Source organism: Chelon labrosus (assembly GCF_963514085.1).
Source record: "Chelon labrosus genome assembly, chromosome: 17".
Lineage (NCBI taxonomy): Eukaryota > Metazoa > Chordata > Actinopteri > Mugiliformes > Mugilidae > Chelon > Chelon labrosus.
In genome coordinates, this window is record NC_140350.1 from 13,035,501 (window position 1) to 13,057,412 (window position 21,912).

The 21,912-nt window shown below is 40.2% G+C and overlaps 3 protein-coding genes across 4 annotated transcripts; 1 reads left to right on the plus strand and 2 right to left on the minus strand.

Moving 5' to 3' along the window:
- Window positions 1-495: 495 nt before the first annotated feature.
- rpl23a (ribosomal protein L23a) lies at window positions 496-2,725 on the plus strand (the record flags this gene model as incomplete). The annotated part of the gene is made up of 5 exons (XM_084565487.1): window positions 496-565; window positions 1,494-1,674; window positions 1,903-2,079; window positions 2,381-2,450; window positions 2,660-2,725. 5 exons carry the CDS (start codon window positions 496-498, stop codon window positions 2,672-2,674), a joined length of 513 nt encoding a protein of 170 aa, XP_084421613.1. The 3' UTR covers window positions 2,675-2,725.
- A 3,484-nt stretch (window positions 2,726-6,209) lies between these two features.
- Window positions 6,210-15,050, minus strand: birc2 (baculoviral IAP repeat containing 2). 2 transcript variants are annotated; one of them, XM_084565213.1, is made up of 14 exons: window positions 14,715-15,050; window positions 14,068-14,134; window positions 11,892-12,849; window positions 10,892-11,172; window positions 10,461-10,763; window positions 9,964-10,252; window positions 9,254-9,353; window positions 9,062-9,140; window positions 8,929-8,977; window positions 8,590-8,832; window positions 8,373-8,471; window positions 7,995-8,150; window positions 7,346-7,387; window positions 6,210-7,207 (listed from the first exon to the last, which is right to left on the minus strand). In XM_084565213.1, the coding sequence occupies exons 3-14, from the start codon at window positions 11,983-11,985 to the stop codon at window positions 7,014-7,016; spliced, it is 1,929 nt and encodes a 642-aa protein (XP_084421339.1). In that variant the 5' UTR covers window positions 11,986-12,849; window positions 14,068-14,134; window positions 14,715-15,050; the 3' UTR covers window positions 6,210-7,013. The 2 variants fall into 2 exon arrangements, with proteins under 2 accessions (XP_084421339.1, XP_084421340.1); XM_084565214.1 differs by lacking the exon at window positions 14,715-15,050 and having other exon boundaries at window positions 13,879-14,620.
- Window positions 15,051-16,198: 1,148 nt separating this feature from the next.
- ska2 (spindle and kinetochore associated complex subunit 2) lies at window positions 16,199-21,269 on the minus strand. The gene is made up of 5 exons (XM_084565386.1): window positions 21,183-21,269; window positions 19,505-19,597; window positions 18,908-19,084; window positions 17,094-17,168; window positions 16,199-16,441 (listed from the first exon to the last, which is right to left on the minus strand). Exons 1-4 carry the CDS (start codon window positions 21,213-21,215, stop codon window positions 17,097-17,099), a joined length of 375 nt encoding a protein of 124 aa, XP_084421512.1. The 5' UTR covers window positions 21,216-21,269; the 3' UTR covers window positions 16,199-16,441; window positions 17,094-17,096.
- Between the last annotated feature and the right edge of the window lie 643 nt (window positions 21,270-21,912).

Below are 21,912 nucleotides of genomic sequence, written 5' to 3' on the forward strand. Positions count from 1 at the left end.
TTGTATAGAAGGAAAAAATACTTTTTAGTGGTTAGTTTTGCAGCACAAGAAATATATATATATATATATATTTATTTATTCTATTATATCCTTATTTATTATATCCTATAGTCTGGCAGTCTGAAGTGAACTGATGGCAGGACTGCAAGCGTGGGAATTTTTCCTGCAATAAAAAATAAAAAAATAAATAAAATGTATATTGCCATCCATATAGTAATATACTGTAGAAATATAGATATATATTCAGAAACTTCCATTTCATTATTTTCCTCCTGCAAAAAGACAAGCACGTAGTTCCCATTAAAACAAACGTTTTTTTTTTTTTTAAATGTAGCTGCTCCAGCGGGAAAAAAAATCACTCGAAATTTTTGATAAAGAAGAAAACAGAGTTATTTATTTAGTCATTAAAAGTGGTGCGATAGAAACGCTTGTCTTTTGTGCTGCTGGTTCTAGTTTTCGCAACTATCGCGATATATCTGGTATGAGATCTCGCCCATGCATTATACTTCAGGAAACCCCGTCCAGTCTTCCTTTCTCAACATGGCACCGAAGGTGAAGAAGGAAGGTCTGTCCAACTTATAATTTTGAATGAATAAACTGGATATTTTACACATCTAGCGCATTTAATAGGGAACGTACGTGTCCGATATGAAAGGATAAACTCCCCGTTGGTTAAATTATCTCCGGGTATTGCTGTCAATAGTCTAAATATTACGATAACGCTCGTTTTCCCCGGCATGTATGTTGTAACGTGATGCTTGCTAAGCTAATGCTTGCGTGTTAGCGGTGATGGTGCTAACCAGACCGTGGCGTCTTTACAGCCATGAGTCTACTCTGATTTCTTCCTATACCGCCTGCTATGGATTAGTCTGAACTTAGTAATTTTAATAATGGATGGGTAGCAGTTGTAATTATCATGTAGAAGCTATTTGGGTTAGCTGTTTGTGGGTGTTAGCATGTGGGCAACTCTTTAGCATCCACAACGTTGCATTAGCTACACGTGAAAGACGCTTTTGGTTCAGTTCTTGCAAACTATATCGGTTAGTTGGTGAAAACTGGTTCGGTGCCCAGAAATCTTTAAATATGTTTTGAGTTGTCTCAAGAGTAAATGTTTCTTTTCTATTTTCCTCGTGATATTTGACAGGTAGTGCAGTTTCTTTCCATTAGTGCTGATGAGGGGCAGACATTTCTGTATGCACACAGATCAGTAGGAGGTTGAGAATAAACGCATAAATCTTAGTAATCTGTATCTTTAGGCCTCAAACAAGTATAATTTGTGTGGAAAATGCTGCTTGTATTGATATTAGGCGCAGTTTAGAGTTAAAAAGCTGACAAATGTTTACCTCATACAGAAATGTTTAGTGTCTTTACATTTGTATTAATCTATATTTTGCCTATGACACCTTCTAGATGAGCAACATCCCTAACATTCAATTTAGTATAATAAACTCTTCACAATATTTCGCTAAACGTATTTTTACTTTCTGTCATAGCGGTCCCTGCCAAGACTGAGGCCAAGTCAAAGGCTCTGAAGGCCAAGAAGGCTGTGCTCAAAGGCGTACACAGCCAGAGGAAGAAGAAGATCAGGACTTCTTCCACCTTCCGTCGCCCTAAAACCCTCCGTCTCCGCAGACAGCCCAAGTATCCTCGCAAGAGCGCACCTCGCAGGAACAAGTAAGTTCTAACGTCTGCATGTTGGAAACAAATGGACAAGAATTAAACCTGGTGCACATGATGGTATAAGCGATCAAAGTATGAAATATCGTGATTCCAGTTTTATATATTACTGATGCACCTAACGGAGACCGTTTCTACATGTTAGTTGGAGAGGTTAAACAATATCGTTATATTTTGTGGACTAAAAGTGAGGACTTCTCACCAAAAACTTGTTTTCTTCTACAGGCTGGATCACTACGCCATCATCAAGTTCCCCTTGACAACAGAGTCCGCTATGAAGAAAATTGAAGACAACAACACGCTTGTGTTCATCGTGGACGTCAAGGCAAACAAACACCAGATCAAACACGCTGTCAAGAAGCTGTATGATATCGACGTCGCCAAAGTCAACACACTCATCAGGTAAGGTCGTCTATGAGAGGCTGAAGTTCTGGGATGATGACTATTTTATCCTCTTATTGATAAATCATTCAAAATGCATGTGTGAATGAGGTTCAGTGATCAGATCAACTCACTGTAATCGCATCCATCATTGTTTTAGTCTGACGTGTATGTTCTCAGTAGCTGGATTGTAGTTCTCAAAAACCCTTCACAAACCTTACATGTGGAGTTATGAGCATTGATGAATGAATTGATATTAAAATGAAGTTAAGTTCTAAAACGGCACTGTCTCATTATCTCTTTTGTCCCAATCCACCTTTAGGCCTGATGGTGAGAAGAAGGCGTACGTTCGTCTCGCACCAGACTATGATGCGTTGGATGTTGCAAACAAGGTGAGCTTTCATCAGCAGTGAGGGGGGGTATACGTAGTTCAGATTAATGATGGTTGTATTTTTCAATCCTGCGCACGTGATGTAAACTTTGATTTGATCTGAATGTCTGTGATGCATTCAAAGGAACCACTGATGCCAAATAGTGCAGCATCTGATTTGTTTCAGTGTTGATGAACATTGAATAATTGATGTCCTTTTCCTTTTTGCAGATTGGCATCATCTAAACTGTGGCTGAAGACGCTTGTGGTGGAATAAATATTTGTATAAACAAATTAGTTCAGTGTCTTTGTGTGTTTTGTAATGTCTCCACATATTACACTAAGTAAATTAAGGTTTTCACACCTGAAACGCTTGCACTGCCTGAATTGTCACTAAATATTCAGATACAGAAAACTTTAAACGCAAGTAACGGCCATAAATGTTTTAACTATCCAAACTGTCCACGGAGGGTATAAATATGACCGTAAGTAAAGTGAAATGTAAACAGGAATTACAGGGATTATATATTTACATGTTATTGCAGAGGTAGTATGAGTAATAAATATATTAAAAGATAAATTAAGGAAATAAGGTGCTTGGGGGATATATTTCATGTCCTGCACCTGTGACTTTGAAGTTTGACATAAAGGTGAAGAAATCTGTAGAACTCCTTCATTCAAGAAAGATACATTTATTCAGAAGTGTCTGAAAGGTTACGCTTTTCCCAGTGATGCTACTGTCTGTGCAGTTTTTTTTTTAGAGAAAATCAGTTTGATTTTAACAAAATGGCTGCTGTCCAAGTGATATCAGAAAATTGTCTTATTTTTTTTATTTTATTTAAATAATTACAGGACCTTTTAAAAAATCCACATAACTATTTCCATATGTGCTATTTCTTTAATTTCTGATATATTGGGCATTTGTGACAATTACTGACCACATTATTTTAGAACAACAAAAGCCTAAAACAAATTCAACCGTTCTTTAGGTGTGTTTTTTTTTTTCCCCCCCAAGGACCTTTACCACACTTTTTATTATTTTTACATTTGGGAAAGTTGTTTCTGTTGCCCAGGCAAAGATGAACTGAAATCTAATGTGTGTGTCTTTGGATTTCTTTTCTGAATTTGGACATATACACCGCCTCGCCAAAAAAAAAGTTGCCACCTGGATTTCACTAAGCAAATAGGTACGAGTCTCCTATTGGATAATTACTGCATGGGTGATTATCTTTCAGCTAGCAACAAGTTATTTAACCCCAACTGATGCAATGAAGGGTAAGAAGAGAGGCAGATGAAGTGATTCATCATGCCTAGTGTCTACTGAACAAGCCTGTGGGGGCAGTGCTATGATCTGGGGTTTCTGCAGTTGGTCAGGTCTAGGTTGAGGTCAGCTGACTACCTGAATATACTGAATGATCGGGCGATTCCATCAATGGATTCTTTCTTCCCTGATGCCAGGATTCATCGGGCTCAAATTGTGAAAGAGTGGTTCAGGGAGCATGAGACATCATTTTCACATCATGGATTGGCCACCACAGAGTCCAGACCTTAAGCGAACCAAGCGAACCTCTGCAACATTAGGTTGAATAGACACATCACACAAATATCTAAAACTTAACCTAATATAGAATAAGTTAATGCACATTTTAAGATGGTGTTTAGATTTTTTTGAATCAAAATTTGAAAAACTGGCAAAAAGAAAAAAAATAAATAAATGAAATTGAAATTGTGGCAAACATAATGCAGCCTGCATCATGACGTGACCATATATACCTGTTGTATCATATTTGATCTCCAACTTCTAACATTATTTTACCAAAAAAAGAATGTATTAAGTATACAGTAATCATGGATTGCTTCAATAAAGTAAATATTCATATTGTAATATTAGTAATGACATTAACGTAACCTTATGAAAATTAGCAACAACTTCACTGGAAAAAAGCTTGAAAGTCCATGGGAGCAGCCATTTTGGAAATGGCTGCCATAAGCCTGCTGCTGTTGACTGCAGAGCACGGACATGTCCACCAGGGGGCAGATGATGATTGTCAAATACACTGCCAAAAAGAAAAAGTCACCACCTGGATTTAACTAAGCAAATAGGTACGAGCTTCCTATTGGATAATTACTGCATGGGTGATTATCTTTCAGCTGGCAACAAGTTATTTAACCCCAACTGATGTAATGAGTAACTTCTCATTTCTTAAACAACCATGTCTAAAGACACATCCTGTAGTTGTGGAAAAGATGTTAGTCTGTTTGAGAAGGGTCAAGTCATTGGCATGCATCAAGCAGAGAAAACATCTAAGGAGATTGAAGAAACTACTAAATTTGGGTGAAGAACTGTCCAATGCATTATTAAAAACTGGAAGGATAGTGGAGAACCATCGTCTTTGAGGAAGAAATGTGGTAGGAAAAAAATCCTGACTGATCGTGATCTGTGATCACTTTAATGTTTGGTGAAATCAAATCAAAGAAAAACAACAGTAGAACTCAGGGCTATGTTTAATAGTCGAAGTAAGAGCATTTCCACACGTACAATGTGAAAGGAACTGAAGGGATTGGGACTGAACAGCTGTGTAGCCTTAAGAAAACCACTAATCAGTGAGGCTGACTGGAAAAAAAGGCTTCAATTTGCTAGGGAGCATAAAGATTGGACTCTGGAGCAATGGAAGAAGGTCATGTGGTCTGATGAGTCCAGATTTACCCTGTTCCAGAGTGATGGGGGCATCAGGGTAAGAAGAGAGCCAGATGAAGTGATGCACCCATCATGCCTAGCGCCTACTGTACAAGCCTGTGGGGGCAGTGCTATGATCTGGAGTTGCTGCAGTTGCTCAGGTCTAGGTTCAGCAATATTATGTTGCCCAAAGAATGAGGTCAGCTGACTACCTGAATATACTGAATGACCAGGTTATTCCATCAATGGATTTTTTTCTTCCCTGATGCCGCGGGCATATTCCAAGATGACAATGTCAGGATTCATGGGGCTCAGATTGTGAAAGAGTGGTTCAGGGTGCATGAGACATTATTTTCACACATGGATTGGCCACCACAGAGTCCAGACCTTAACCCCATTGAGAATCTTTGGGATGTGCTGGAGAAGGCTGTGTGCAGTGGTCAGACTCTCCATCATCAATACAAGATCTTGGTGAAAGCTTAGCTTAGCTTGGTGAAACAATGCCACTGCGAATAGGTCCTGTAATCAAAGCTAAAGGCGGTCCAACGAAATGTTTTTTTTTTTTTTTTTTGTTGTCCAGCAGTGTAGTTTACAACTATGTCAGGGAAATGATTATGTTGGCTGTGCGGAGATCTCAGAAACTCATGGATCAAATATGATACATTTGTTGTTAGAAGGTTAATTACTTCTCTACAACAAGCAAAGTTTAAAACAGACACAGTGGTTTGATCTTTGGAACCTTATGGATTTTCTCAGGGGTCCACAACACGAGCAAGCAAATCTGTACAGTCTTCAATATCAGTTTGTGCACTAGTGTTTCTTTAAGAATGACCCATTTTTACTTGGAGCTTTTCTAAATGTTGATGCTTTGGTAAGAAGTATGGAATACAAACCATTTCCCCAGACTTGATGAGATTCAGCTAAGTTGCTGTTGTAACCAACCCTGGTAGTAAGTGGAAGAAAATGGAAACAAATATGCTTGTTGAAATCTTACACATTACCGTTACTCAAAGCAGGCAGATGTGGAGAACATGGTACCAAATGTATAATTCTTAACCACATCAGACGACTGACCAGTCTGAATAAAGGACCAAGACATGTCAACTTGATGAAGGCTTTAATTTTTATTAGAGAACATAATGAGTTCAGCTGTAGTTATGTTTCAGACCAATAATTCACAAAGCTCCAGTTCAGTTAAGACAGTTGGGTTGTGTCTTCAGTTACATAAGCCTTACATATAAGTGAATTGTCATAGCAAAGCAAAATAGTCTCCCAGTTTGGGGTATTTCTCATCATTTACAAGAAGTGGTCAAAACCCAATGAGACAAAAGCACTGCAATAAATAAAGGAGGCTCCACAGCGATCCCTATTAAATTAAATTTTCAGATAGTGGTGTTGATGTAGCTTAGTTTCTAGATTCAGATGGTACTAGTTCACTTTCAACTACTGTGTCTTTCATTCGTTTGACACTTTTCCTTCTTGCTCCTCAGGTTACAGATCAGTTTCTTGTATTTACTGAGCTGCTGGTAATGAGGACCTCATCTCAGAATTTGCTAGAGGTTTTAAACCTTCTGTTAACTGACATTTGCAGCAGGGTTGTTGTAATTTTTCAGCACAATGTCTAAGAAAAGCATCAGCTTACAATTAAGGGCTGGAGAATGAAGCAATATCATATTAGCAGCCAGTGATAAACAGACATTAAGTTAAATACCTCGTCCAGAACGTTAAGAACTTCAAATCCTTATCACATAAGGTCACACGGTAACGTCACACAGGTCAGAGAAGAAAAACAAACTTGTATAAACCTTCCTGTTTGTTCTTATACATGGTAATGAATCTCATATTGCTTACATTCAGTCACACCGTTGTGACACATGAATCTGAGAATACAAGTCAGAGCTTCTTGCTTTATGAGAGGAATGTTCGCACTGTGCCTTTGACCAGGCCTCTGCAGATTGGGCACTTTCTCAGCGACGGCGCGCACTCTTTGCACACCACCAGGTGTCCGCACGGGATGAAGACGATGTTGACCTCTTTGTCCATACACACCTTGCAGGTCCGCTCCTCCTGCAGGCGCCTCAGCTGCTCCTCCATCGGGAGGTCTGCAATGAAAAAAGAATATTCGTTCAGTTGGTTTGCATCCCAGCTGGTACCGCTCAACTTTATAACGGTTAAAAAAAAAAAAAACAATCTAGCAGATCAGTGAGTTCTGCCGCTGCAGCTCAGGTGTGTCTTCATACCTGAAAGATCTTGGCTTGGAGACGCAGCTTCGTTTGACTGAGCTGAAAGTGCAAAAGTAAGGAAGTTAGATCAGGCTTGTCTTAACACATAATAGAAGCAACTTGAGTGTCAGCAACAATTTTGTGCATGAAAAGCGATGTCAATATTGCTGATGAAGGGCACACTGGTGTCATTTTGGCTTTTTTTTAACCGGTTACGTGCGGTGAGGCTAGCAGAGGGACGCAAGATGGACGCGCTGGAGTTTTTGAGCAGGACTGTCCCTAATGGCCTCCTTACGGTCCATCAATGTCGGAGCATAGAGAGTAGAGTGAGAGTGATCTAACAATTTAAACAGATGAGATATGCTGTGGAAAACTGAAGAGAAAACCCATTTAAGTTTGTGTCTGGGTTTTTTTCCAGCAACGACACCTATCATTTGCAAGAAGACTGCAGTGCGTCAAGTAGTTATGTCAACTGTAAGACTTTTAGACCTCTACTATTCCTTAGCAACTTGGACTTGAGGAAACCACTTTCAAGCACTATAAGTTGAATTGTAGAGAGCTAAAGGCCAACTATCGTAGTTTGTCAGTACTACTAATCACCAGCATGTGCTCTGCTCCTTCTGTGGCAACTGCGATAAGAAAACGTAGAAAGACTGGAAAGACGTACCCATGAGATCTCTGAGCAGGTGGACGTCGTTTTTCTGGATCCAGTTGCGGAAGACCTCGGCTGCAGCGTTCCCCTTGGTGAGGACGAGCTCTATGAGCCTGGCGGTTTGCTGCTGGGCCGACGTCTGAGCCTGAAGGCCGCTGTACTCCTCGGCAGCTGCAGGTTCGAAGGAAGGGGTTACTTACTTAGCGTCACACTTGTTCAAACCATCCCAGGCAATTCTTGGCATTTAATTCAACAGTGATAAATAGATAATTTATGAAAGGTGCTCTACTTTACTAAAGCCTCTCTGGGACATACTTTTTTCATTTAATCGTGGAGTTATTTAAAAAGTTGTAGAAACAGTTATGTGAAATCTCAAATGAAACCACAACATACTTAAGACATTCTGCTCTCGTAAATGCTCCAACACCGGCTCCACACTCTTCAGGCGCTGGATCAACGCCGCCTGGTGTCTCTTCACAAACGTGAAACCATCTAAAAACAAAGGAAGATGTAAAAGGTTAAAGATCATTGTTCACTGATGTGATAAGACAACTAACAATGTATTAGAGTTTCATGCAAAGACGTCTACAGTATATTCTTGCTGCCGCACCTGATGCCATCGCCTCTGCCAGCATCTCTCGCTCCTCTTCCCTTTTCTGATCTTCGGCACTCAGCAGGTCTGAAACCAGCTCCTGGACCGTCCTGTAGTTCTCTCCGCTAGTCAGGATCTTGCTCTGCACTGTTTGTTTGACCAGACTGCGCTCAAAGCCCATCTCTAAAGCTGACTTAATGACAGGGGTGTTCATCATGACGGCGTCCTCAGAGCGCTCCTCTCCTGGGCCGAGGTGAACCACTGAGGCAAAGAGAGTGCAGACACATCAGGTTGAGTGATACGGCTTTGAGAAATTCTTTACAGAATGAACCGCTGACAACATGATTTAAGACTCACCAGGTGGATCCACAAACTCTCTGGAGCTGCTGTCTCCATTTGTTAAAAGCTTTTAGAGAGAAAACAAGAGAGGTTTTTAAAATACATTGTTCTCGGGCCAAAACTTAAAACAGATGAGCAGCTCTCTACCAACCTGCTCAAACAGCCGAGGGAAGCGAGCCTGGATCTGGTGAACAAACTCTTGTCCCTTCTCCTGGAGCAGATATTCACACCTGCAATAGGAAAAATATAAATACAAACATTTATAAACCATGCTCTATTTGTCTATTTGTCTACAGCACATAATATTCTGGATTACACATTTGATTACAATTGCGGCATTTACCGAGGAAACCATTTGGCATGTTCCACCCATGGATCGTCTCCAGACTCCCAGCACCGCAGGCCTCCGTCACAGCAGAAACACTTGACGTCATCGTTGCGACCTTTGGGGCAAAAAGAAGAGACTCCAGTTAAGTGGTTTTAGGGAGATTCAAATACAAAAAGAAGAAGAAGGAAAAAAAACCCTGAAACTAATCTGAATAAATATTTTGTTGACTTTACAGTTCACCAGAAAGGCACAAAGGGACAATTCTGACAAAACCCTGTCAGTTTAAGGAAACCCCCCTCAAAATAACAGCAGGGGAAAAACTCTTCCTAGTGTTTCAAGGAAGGGAAACCTAAAAGTACATTTCAGCACCATTTAATGACAACTTGAGCTAAATTAAGAGATCAGCTTTGCAATTGCAAAGCGAAGTGAAAAATGATGACTCAGTCTAATGTTTTTTTTTTTTTGGGATGCCAAATTATTTGTATATCCACATTACCACATGTGGACAAACTACTTGTAATTCTCCTTAAACCAGCATTAATGGACTTTTCTGGCCACCTGGGGAGAGTGCAACAATAAACACAACAACACTAACAAACCATCACCATTTAGAGTTGATTATTCACCCATCAGACAATGTTAATTTTTTTTTTTTACAACAAAATGGCTCTAATTGGTTGTAGGACTATCCAATTGTTTTCCTCCTGTGTTGGTAGTGTCCTCACCAACATAGTAGAAGCCCGCTTTAGCCAGCTGGTCGGGCCGGACGGGGATACGAGTCGGCCAGTTGACGAAGGTGAGCAGCCGCTCTTCGCTCTGCTGCATGGCGGGGTTGGACACGTTACTGAGGGCTGAGGCTCCCGAAGACAGCTGTGAAGTTACCGCTAAAGATGCGATTGCTGCCGCACTGGCCAGCGACACGTTGTCGGCTCGGTCTCCACGGACAAAACGACAGTTCGGATAATGCTTCTGGTGTTCTGACACAGCTCTGTCACCTGGCTCCCATTTACCCAGCTGCGAATAAAAACACCAAGTTCTGTTATAAGACGATAAACACCCAGAGACATATGAATGCTGTTAAACTCTCAAAGGTGTGTTTTGAAATGTTGTCGAGATCTGACTCTCCGTAATCTCTAAAGAGAGATGGCAGCAACTCTGTACTGATACATAAAAGCTTAACAAGTCGGCTACTAACTTTGTGTGTCATTGCAAAGATACACACCTGTCCTCCACAGCTGAAGCAGGCCACGATGTCGCCCCGGCCCACGTAGTAGAAGCCTGCCTTGGCTAGCTCTGCGGGGGTGATGATGGAGAGCGTCCAAGAGTGGAAGGAGTCCAGGCGGTCCTGCTCTCTGCGCATGTTTGGGTTCATGCACGTTGGCCTCTGGTGGGACATGTCCTCTACACCACGAGAAGCGAGAGGGCTGGAGGGCGGCGGAGCGGAGAAGGCCATATTCAGGTAGCCGACTGCCTCTTCACCTTGGCTTACTGATGGGTTAGAAGCTGCAACATCTGCACCAGAAAGCTACAAGAAAAAATAACCAAACTGTTAGAATTTATTATTGAAGAGTACTAAAGAAATACAAGAGATTATGTCTCAAAAAACAAAGCTCCTTCATTAACCATTTTGTAAGAAACTTGGTCAGGCCTTACTGGTATAGCAGGGACGATGCGGAGCGGCGAGAACGCAGAATGAGAAGAGGAGAGCAGGTTGGCGGTCGACGGGAGGCTCTGGATGAAGGAGCAAGACGGAGAGAGCTGTCTGTGTTTCTCAGTTGGACAGTCCCCGGCCTGCCAGCCCTCTGCCGTCACGTTACACCTGAAACACTGCACTCGGTCGCCCACGCCCGTGTAGAACCAGCCTGCCCTCGCCAGACTTCGCTCTGTGACCGGACAAGCCGGGAAACGAGCGAAGGTGGAGATGCGGAAGAGCTCTGGGGATGAAAACAACAACATGTTAAAGTATTTGTTGATGGCAAGCTACACCAACTCAAAAAAGTCAGTCTAGTCTTAACATGGGCGGCAGATTCAAGGAAAAACCCCGAATAACCCAGATTCTCGTTCTTGGTACGTACAAAAATGTGGTGAAGGCCCATGTGATTCTGATTTTGCCTCAAGATAACGAGGCTAGGGTTTCAATATAAATGAAGTTATTGTCTCTTAAGTTCAGGAACAAGACCAAGACCTATGAAGCTGTGCCTAACCTCAACAAATCCTTCTATTTCTGCCTGCTCTTGCCTCTTTCTTAGACCTCAACCTGAGTCTTGTTCCTTTGTTTTTTTTCCACATCTTAAGAGCATGATCTATCTCGACATTTGACCTCACTCATTCCTTCACTCCTTACTCACTGTATCCGTTTGTTCTGACTCATTGTCATTATCCTTTGATGAAACATTTCTATCCCCCTATCCATTGGGCCTTCACAGTCTCCAGTTCTCAACTCAAATGAACACGTGTGAGAGATTTTGGAGCTTCATGTTAAACAGCGCTCCACGCTACCATCGTAAAAACATCAAATCTTCAGGAGACACAATCAACGCCTAGGTACATTAACGATCTGACAGCATGTGGCGGCACATTCATTACACTTAATGTTGTTTTTTTCCTTTACTTTATCTGTATATGACAAAGGGAGAGAATGAAAGACTGGTACCTGAGGAGTTATCATATTGCAGGTCAGGAGGAGGCCCACTGCGACACAGTCCCATCAAAAACGGGCTGTTCTTGAGTTGAAGAAGAGTTTCCATTTTTTTTTTTTTGATTTTCAAATATAGTGCTTTAAAGGAAAAGGGATGCCCTTCAAAGGAAGAGGGGTTTGAGAAAAAAAAAAAAAAAAACCCCAAGGTCTCGCTCTCTCACACAGACACACAGTGACACAGAAATGGAAAACAGACAAACAAGGTGGCAGACGATGATTGAGGTTTAACTCAGATCAAGAAATAGAAAGTGACACACATGATGCAAGGGAGAAACGTATGAGCTCTGCAGAAGAAACAAAAGTAACAGTCAGCGACTAATTTCATCACACAGCACTGCCCCCTTTTTTTTTCCACCGCAAGCATCACTTTACTTGCTTATAGACTCTGTGTCCATATCACCTGTACCCAGCACAGCGCACCGCACCGCCTCTGACCAAGTGAAGCAACTTAAGTATTTCTTTTTCAGCTGCAGCCTGAATTAATTTAAAACAAAATAAATCCTGTGCAGTAAAAAAAAAAAAAAAAAAGGATGAGCTACTTTACATAGGCTAATTAAAATGCATCCTTAAATCACTGATCTTGACGGCGATCACCCAGGATCAGTGTCCACTTTATTGTCTCCCACATTTAGCAAAGACATAGCTCCCAAATTATCAAAGAAATCTAAGTTAAACATGTGGCATGTGGTAATGCGTACAAACATTATGGGTTAAACAAATTCCTCAAGCTCGTAAACACACACAGACACACACGGACCAGGGAGTATGTGCTCTCAAACCCCTCCCCCTTTCTCGGGCATCCCTTTTGTGGGCGACTTAAGTCTCCATATCTGAATAGCAAAAATCCAATAAAAAAAATGTAATCCTTCTAGGGATAACGATATACCCCCTGCAGTGTCTGTGTTAGCAGAATCTGTAAAGCAACAATAAAGAGATATAAGTGAAGTGAAGACACAAAGACTCAATTGTGTGAATTCAGCATTGATGGTTTTTGTTTCGGGTCACAAAATCACAAGACACAGTGACAAGCAGTCAAACATTACTTATTGCTTAACTCTCTGTTTCTGGTAAATGTCTTCTGAATCTTATAACACTGTTGTTGTACCGCAGGGTATTTTTGCACTTGCCACTTCATTAGGTACACTAGTGAAAACTAATCCATTCAAATACACCTGTGCTGCACTAAATCTTAGTTTAATGGAATTTAAGTTGTTTTTTTTTTGTTTAAAATAACAGAGGGAGCAGTGTTTTCATGCCGTTTATAGTATAACTGAATTGTACTGTCTTGTACCGATGTTATTTTGATATTTTAGTCATTGTGCTAGGCTAAATATCAGAAACACATTAGGGTTTAATTCAATCCACTGTAACAGCACCACAGACTACATCCTACACAATGACCAAACCGGTGAATTACCACCTTTCTTGCACGGTTTCACCATAAAAGGACCATTACAATAGTCACGAAGGGGAATTACTGCAAGGCTCCTCTGTTAGTTTAGTTTTCACTCGGGTACATTGTGTTTCGGTGAGTGATTAATATCACACAAGTTGTTTCCAAAGGCTACGTGGAAGGTACAGTCAGCATTTATATAAAAAAAAAAAAAAAAAAAAAATCGCCAATCAATTTCCAGTCGATCGACTGTCTGTTGGGGGTAGAACTATGACCAAGTGCTGATGCAATTTAAAACCTTTTTTTTTTTGTTTTCCATCAGGTACTTTCCTCAACTCATTGCTAGCTGCAGCAACACTTCCGGTTTTAGCTTTTTATGTTATGGTTACATTCTGCTGCTCTGGCTAACGTTTGCTAGCGTTTTATCGATTAATAAATTTAAATTAAAAATGATTTAGCTACGTTAAATTTTGTTTCTACTAATTATAAATAAAAACACGACTCATACAGATAACCATCAGCTGCTGAATGACAAGACACTCAACGCACAATTTAGATAACGTCAACGGCCGTTAGCCTGCTAGCGTCTGCTAATGCTAATATGCTAATATCTGTCAAACTTGTCTTCTGCTCATTGACCCGTGTCGCAGCCCGGGGAGAAAGGAAAATAAAACTGGCGACTATAATATCGGACTACACACAAGACCACCGTAATAATTCCGGGCCTGACTCACTCACCGTCAATCAGTCGGTGTGGAAAGTCCCTAAGCTTCCTTCACAGAAGAAACCACCTACTTCCGGTAATCTGTAAAGTGAAAATTACACGAAGAAAATGTCAATGTTTTTAATTTATTTCTTTTTGCTCGTTCTTAATCCCCCTCCCAGCTGCTGTCAAAACCTGCTGCTGGTTTCCGGCAGCATCCAATTATTTTCTCCGCGTTTATGGATTAAAAAAAACAAAAACAAAAACAAAACATAAACGAACATGTCGGGTGCTATATATCAACATACATTCGCTTATGTGATCATCAAACCAATGTTACTGAATTATTAAACTTTTACACACTCAGTTGTTGTTTCAACAACACAAGCAAGCTGCGGAGAAGTGTAAAACAGTCATTTACTTTTCTTAAACACATCTAGATTGTGTCAATTTTAATGTCAACCAATAGTAATATTACACATTACACATCCACATATGTTGTACATCTACCCACTGTGATTTCTAGCACAGATGTTCAATAAAAATAAAATAAACACACAAAACAAATAGAGCAAACACTAATATTCATATAAAAAAATAAGTATTGCAGTCTACCAAAAAGTTTTCTAAGATTATCAAATAAAACAAAAAAAGTAATGTTCAGATAAAATAAGGTACTTACATGGAGTACTTGGTGAAGACAGACCAGATGCTCAGACTCACGAGTCATTCAGATGCTTTTTGAATGAGATGTTGTAATGAATGGTATTTCCCCTTTACTAACCACTCCCTCCGCCGTATCAGCTGTTTTTGTAGCCTCTGCCTTACTTGTGAAAGGTCTTTTGACCCGTGTCCCCCTCAGGGGTGAATTTCAGAAAAAAATTCCATCACCATTTAAAAGCTCTCATTAGGGTTTCCCTTTGGTTCATTATGACCACCAGTTTCATTGATCTGCAAATCCCCCACAGGGAAAATCTTTGAGAGCTAGATCTAGAAATGAAAGCACAGGTAGTTGTTATCATACTTTATTCCAATAAATGGAAATGAGTGGAAAGCCAGGGACTTCACTGAAGTTTTATGTCCCTTCATCAACCTGTATTTGAAGTAATGAGCTTGATCAAAAGCAGGGATGGGGTGATGGGATGATGGTCTTGTAAGTCTCCTTGATACATCCTCAACCAGAATGAAATTTGTATATATACCTGATTATCTACTTATAGTACTAAAAGACAAAAAAACAAAACAAAAGCAAAAGCAAATGACGTTCAGACACATAGTTCACTGATATTATCTCCAGAATCTGTTTTGAGAATTTTGGCTTGTATTTGTATTCATATTGTTATCTTTATGTTATCTGATTATATAGTACAAAACATGAATTTGCTGTATTGAGGATGTGTTGTTAAGCTTTTATAGGACGAGGAACCATAGTTGGTAAATTTAGAAGCATGTGGTTTTCGCCCAGTCAATCAGCAAAGATCAAGGCAGCATTCTCAGGTCAAATGTGGTCTGCAAGGTCCACCTCTGCATGAACGCTGAGCATAACTGCTTTATTATTAGGTACCAGGAAGAGGTGGCCTTATGCTGTCTAATGAGAAAAGAACCATATATGGTAATTTCATTGATCTTGATGTTCTACATGAAAATGAAAAGTAGAAAACGTCTTCTTATGTCCTACAATAACACTCTAGGGTTGAATTTCAGAATTTCCAAGGATTTCAATGAGTGCCCTATAAATGATTAAGGGCTTCAAATGATTTTCATTTGAAAGATCCGATATTTATTTCATAAAATCCTGCGATTGATTTTTATATTTTATTTTTTTTAAATTTTTTTAATCTGAACTGGACAAAAGCAAAACCATATGCAATGTGTCAACTACAGATAAAATATTCCGGAAATACCATCTCCTAAACCAATGGCAATATTAGTTTTGTGAAAATCTCTTTCATAACTAGGCAACATTTTATTTTTTTTTTTTTTTTAAACTGAAATATTGATAATCAGTATTCAACTAAATCTAATTGGGAAATTAATCAATTCAGGTAAAGCGTAGCAATACCTGACCCTAGTGTTGTTGTTGTCGTTTTAATAATGACAAACACACTTCTGTTTTTCATTTTTCCACACATTTTTTATTCTAAAAATACATACACTCCAAGAAAGATCTGTCCATTTACGTTAATTTAATAATCAAATCTGACTGAAATCACACATTCAAAGTTAAACAGCTAGCAGATGTACATTTGATTAATATACCTTTACACATTTGATACAACAAAAACCCTTTCTTCATCTTCAACAAGTGTTTTCTCCTTTGAATAAAGGTTGTTGAGAATAAGCAAGAGAACAAAACTGTACATTTAGGTTTGTCATTACGTTTCAGTGATGTTGTACTACGTGGAAAACCTTAAAGAGAGAGAGAAAAAAACAAAAAAAAAACAGGGAAGAGATATTAGCACATAAATGAAAAAGCCCCCAAATTTCACAGTGCCACATATGACTAATTTTTGACTAATTGTATTGTATGTTAATCAAGAGTCTAATGTCATAGTGGGGACGGATGATAGAATAACATCTAAAAAAAAAAAATTATTAATTGTGAAAGGTTTGCAATCTACCCGCCCTACCTTTGCGATCTACTGGTCAATCCTGATTGACACATTGGGCACCTTATCTAATCAGTTCATTGTAGTTCATTTTTCTATATAACTGACACCAGTAATAATCAAATAACAGGACAGGAAGAAGACACAGGAACTCTCCCAGCAGCCTTTACCTACAGCAACATAACCAAGTTTATTGGCTCACTGTTTCCTTCTGCTCCTGAATAAACAAATACTGAAGGATAATATTTTTGATTGGATTCTCGTTGGTTACTGTCAGGACTTGTGTGAACATCCGCTGATGTTTTGAGTCAGGGGTCCAAATACTCAGCATACCTTGTGCTAACCGAGCTTAATCGCTGTGCTTTCAAATCAGCCGATGATCAAGGAAGGACTGACGTTCTCACAAAGATCAGCAATATATACATGTTCATGAAAGCAACACTGTGTCTTACCTATTATGTGGCATGAGTGACAGCCGAACCCAGCAGCTCTGCAGACTCCTGCTCCGACTCTGTCGGTTGCTCAACCTGCAACATAATAAGGACACAGTATGTATAAGTATGAATAATGAAATTTCATGGCATTTAGTTTCAGAGGCATGTACTATGTACAGTAAGTTGTCTGAGACAGATCTGTAATAACTGTGGCTCTCAGAAGAAGCTCAGACTGAGGCTGCAATCCAACTCATAAATGTTAACTTGAGTTGATGTTCACTTGGGTACGTGAGCCAGGGATGTTCGGAAATGTAACTCGCTCATCAATAAATAATACATTTAAAATCTTCGACATACAGCTACCATGACCTCAGGAGGTCTAGGCTACAGAGGATAAATTACATATCTAGAAAAGTGCATTTGTAGTATATAATACCAGGAGAAGCAGTAAGAAGGTTAGAGAAGGTCTCTTAATGAAATCAAGACGATACCAGTGAAGTCAATAGACAGTAAAGTCACAGACTGATGGGATTGAGTTGAACACATTTTAAATTAATTTATGAGCAGCTCTGCGTAAGGAATATCCTGATAAGACTGATCCCTGGGCACTGAAGGACAAGCAAGTTTGCAGTTGACACCATCCTCACTGGACTACTTTCTGTTAGGAATTAGTCAGTTTACAAGCAGGAGATTTACTCTCTGGTGTGATTTAAACAATCTACAGCTGAATCCTGTAAAAGGTGGAGCTGTTTCGCTTCCTAGTATCGATTACAACAGTGTTTTTCAACCACTGTGCCGTGGGAAATTATCCAGTTTCACCTAATTGATCTAAAAAACATTTTTTGAAAACGAATTAATTATTATCTGCAAATAATATGCCATTGTCGAGTGTCTGTGTATATATATATATAACACTTTTTTCTTTGTGTTTATTTGATTCCTATTCAAGACACTTTGACAAGAATGACTTTATATTGTTATTTTTGGCTACAGAGTTTCGTTTTTTTAACATTTTCGGTTGGTGGTGTGCCTTGTGATTTTTTCAATGAAAAAAAATGTACCGTGGCTCAAGAAAGGTTGAAAAACACTGGATTACAACACAGGATGTACATCACGTGGCAGGTCTAAAAGTTCAACCTGCCAGTGACGATGATTAATGACGGTGTACTTCCACACCTGAATGCCTGCGTGTAACTGCTTAACCACATTTACTATCTTCAACTCCAACATGAGTTGCACAACCCCACTTGCTGTTGTGTAAAGTACAGAACAATACAGCGCCGCCTAGCGGTTTAGTGGCGTAATTACAGAACAATACAGACGCCAGTGTGTAGGTAGGCATAAATGCTTTCACCAGCACAGCCTCCTATGTAGGCTCCACATAGACTGGTTGCAGGAGTGTAAACCAAGGTTTAGTATAGGAACTGGCATTCTTGATTCTAATATGTATAAAGACAACATGTTAAGTATTGTGCTGTCAACAGAGGCAGATCAGCACAACAAGGAGTCTTGAGAAGCAACCAGGATGAACGATGAACCACTACAATGTTCACTAAGACGACCACCTGGCAAAAAAAAACAAGATTACAAGTAGAAGGTGACCAAAGACCAGCAGCGAGGAACGAGTGAAACCATCCTTCGAGAGTAGCGTGCCTGAAAACCGGTGGCACCAACTGATGTCTGTCTGGGAGAGATAAATATCTCAGGCAGATAAACAGCCGTTTCTTCAAGCAAATAAAAACCGAACAGCTTGCAAATCATCACAATATGAACCTCCTGTGTGTGCCGTATATGTTAATATTTAAAGATTTAAGGACCATTTATTTGAGTACCTCCACATCCGCCGTCTGTTTGAAGTGTTCCACCAGCTGCATGGCATCACTGAGGTTTTTTCTGATGGAATCCATTGACTCCTGCTGGGCCGCTACAATCTCCTTCACCTGGGAGCACAGTGCTGCGTGCTTGGCCTTGATAGCCAACAGGTTTTCCAACATCAAGGCTGGGTTTTCCTGCATGCACAGAGTTAGTCATCAGCCTCCATTGCTTTCCTGATGTTCTATTATGAAAATGCTGCTGAATTTTTTCTTGTCCTCAGTTAATTTGTATGTGACGTATATATTTTGCTTTGGCGCAACAGCACGCGTGCTGAGCAGGCGTTCTTTAATGTGACTCAGGACGTATTGTGTGCTCACGCTATCAAAGGAGTGTGGACAAACGCGACCTAGACCACCTCCAAATGTGGTCAGAGATCGGATCTTTTAAATGCGATCTCAACATGATCTGTATTTTAAGCTGGTCACTTGTGATTGGATTCCCCAGGACGGATGTTAATGCAGGGGTCTGACTCTGAACGCGACCTCGGTGACAATGATGAGCAACAATTTAATGTCCTGCCTTCAGCTGTAAGGAGAAATGACAGCCGTTATCACCTCAGCGGGACACCCATTCTCCGCAGTGACGTTGATGAAGTCGAGCTTCAGCCGCTTCTCAATATATCCCAGGTCTGCCTCCGAGTTCAGAAACTGTAAAGACACTCAGCGTTACATTTTCACAGTAAGCAGACAATCAGCTGTAAAGATAAAAAAAGTGTTTATTTAACTTGACACAGTCTAGAACTGTAAAGGTGGCCAGAGCAGCTGTTACTTGCAGTTCTCAGATGCTTTGACAATACTATTGCACTACTAGTTCTCTGATACAGTAGTGCAATGAAGTCAGAGCACCTGCCAACAGCTAAAACCTCAAAGATTGGACATTTGGCTGTAACTATTTTTGAGTAATGGCCATGATCACCACAAATACAATAAGAAATGGTTACAAAAAAGACTTCAACAGCTAAGCTGAAAGCTGGACTGCACAGATTTCCATTTCCTCTGTGCATTGGTTTATGGAAAAATATTGTACACAATATTCAAACTCGAATTCAGATTTAAGGACATTCTGATCTGCTATTTTGCAGCCGCTCACCGAAGGCCAGTTACAGGGAGCACTATTGGCCAATACTGAACACTAAGAAACCGCTTCGAAAAATACTTATTCTAGCACTATTTGCACGGGATTAGTATTACATGGGGACGTCGTGTGATTCATAAATGACTTCCTTATTTCTGTGTTGTGTGGGATGCATTCACAAGGGATAAGCAAATAAGCACTTTGAATGCATCCTCAGCAGTAGTTGCAAAACCCCCCAAATGCTATTAATGCAACTGGCTCTTATGTTCGTCCCAGGAAAGGAAGACCATCTCTGATGAGAAGACTTTTAATACCACCCCAAAAAATGAGAGTGGATAGTTTCTACATGTGTGGTTCCCACCGTGGAGCATGGAGGAGGTAACCGATTCAAAATTCACAGCACACTTAACCAGCATTCCTTCCCCAGCATTCTGCAGCGGCATGCCATCCCATCTGGTTTTCGCTTAGTGGGTCAATCATTTGTTATTCAACAGGACAATGAGCCCGAACACACCTCTCAGTCTGTGAGCGGTGCGTTTGATGACCTGGCCTCCACAATCATCCAGTCTTAACCCAAGTGAGATGGTCTGAGATGAGTTGGACAAGAGTACAAGTCTTTATTAAGACTATAAAAAACCACTGAAGGTGACGACCTCATGAAGGTGTCACCAAAGCAAAAGGTGGATATTTTGAAGAACCTGAAATATAAAATTCAAATCTGTTTAATTCTTATTTTGTTTACCTATGGTCCACACAAGCACAGCAGAGCAGTTCTGCACAGCTATGCTTCTGTAACTTTCATTTAGCAGGAAACCATTTCAGCAGCACAACACAACTTGAGGATCCTTCCACGGACGCGAAAGACGTCGCTGTTAAACTGTAAGATTTAAGGATTATCACCCGGACTGTCTTATTTAATGTTGCAACGAGAAGCAGACAGGTTTGCCTGAATGCCGAAAATGTGTTTGAATTGTTTATTAATACAAAGAAAAGAAAAAAAAAAACGCCGTGGCGCGACTGCTACTATTAGCACCCCGTGCGTACACGTCGTCGATAACTAACCAGGAGCCGAGTGTCTCTGTCTTCATCAGCAGGAATAATATCATGTTCAGAAAATCAATATGACAGCGAATGAGCCAGATTTTGAGCCGTGCTTACCATCGCCTCAAGCTTTTCAACTGTTGTCTCCATGTTGAATAGTTTTCAGTCTGATGCGGGCTCCGGGTTGGTCATGTGATCAGGAATGACGACAGACGATTGGACGGCTGCGTGCGCCCTTCTACTTCCTGTTCTTGCCTTTTTTTTTTCTTCCTTTCTTAAACTTTATTTATCTGTAAATGAAAACGTGATGAATACAATAAATGACAACAAAATAATTACACAAATTATAATTATACAAAAAAGGGATACATTGACATTCAAAATTCAAAATTATTTTGACCATGATTCAATGTATAAAAGCAAAGGGGAGGAATACGTTTTATAACCGTTAGACATACAAGGTATCATCCAGGTCATAATATATTTCCAGAAAACTAAGCTGAAACCAGGTCAGCTGCCATTGATCCAAGACACTTCTTCAGTTCTAAATGTCTGGTGTAATTGGAGGAATCTGTTTAATTTTCTATCTCCAGTGAATGGCACTCTAACAAACCATTAATGGCCAGAGACTCCGGCCTCACAGTGTGAACATAGACGAAACTGTTTGGAGAGATGTTAAGACTGTGTTGTGAACTGATGGTCGATCGTTGCGGCCCAGAGTATTTCTGTGTGTGTTTGAGTTATCAGGCCTGGACGACTTCCTGCTTCCTTCCCGATCCACCTTCATCTCATATCTATCTATTCCACCAATCCCAATGCTCTCTCCAACATGCGAGCTGTTCAAAAG

What these genes read in the sequence shown, in the direction of transcription:
- ska2 (XM_084565386.1), bottom strand. Translation starts at nt 21,215, where the DNA reads ATGGAGACAACAGTTGAAAAGCTTGAGGCGATG. An exon ending in AGAATGGGTGTCCCGCTGAG is followed by an intron (nt 19,085 to 19,504) that starts GTGATAACGGCT and finishes CTGTGCATGCAG; the next exon opens with GAAAACCCAGCCTTGATGTT. An exon ending in AACAGACGGCGGATGTGGAG is followed by an intron (nt 17,169 to 18,907) that starts GTACTCAAATAA and finishes ATTATGTTGCAG; the next exon opens with GTTGAGCAACCGACAGAGTC.
- birc2 (XM_084565213.1), bottom strand. Translation starts at nt 11,985, where the DNA reads ATGGAAACTCTTCTTCAACTCAAGAACAGCCCGTTTTTGATGGGACTG. An exon ending in GCATCGTCCCTGCTATACCA is followed by an intron (nt 10,764 to 10,891) that starts GTAAGGCCTGAC and finishes TTTTTCTTGTAG; the next exon opens with CTTTCTGGTGCAGATGTTGC. An exon ending in GGCAGAGGCGATGGCATCAG is followed by an intron (nt 8,472 to 8,589) that starts GTGCGGCAGCAA and finishes CTTTGTTTTTAG; the next exon opens with ATGGTTTCACGTTTGTGAAG.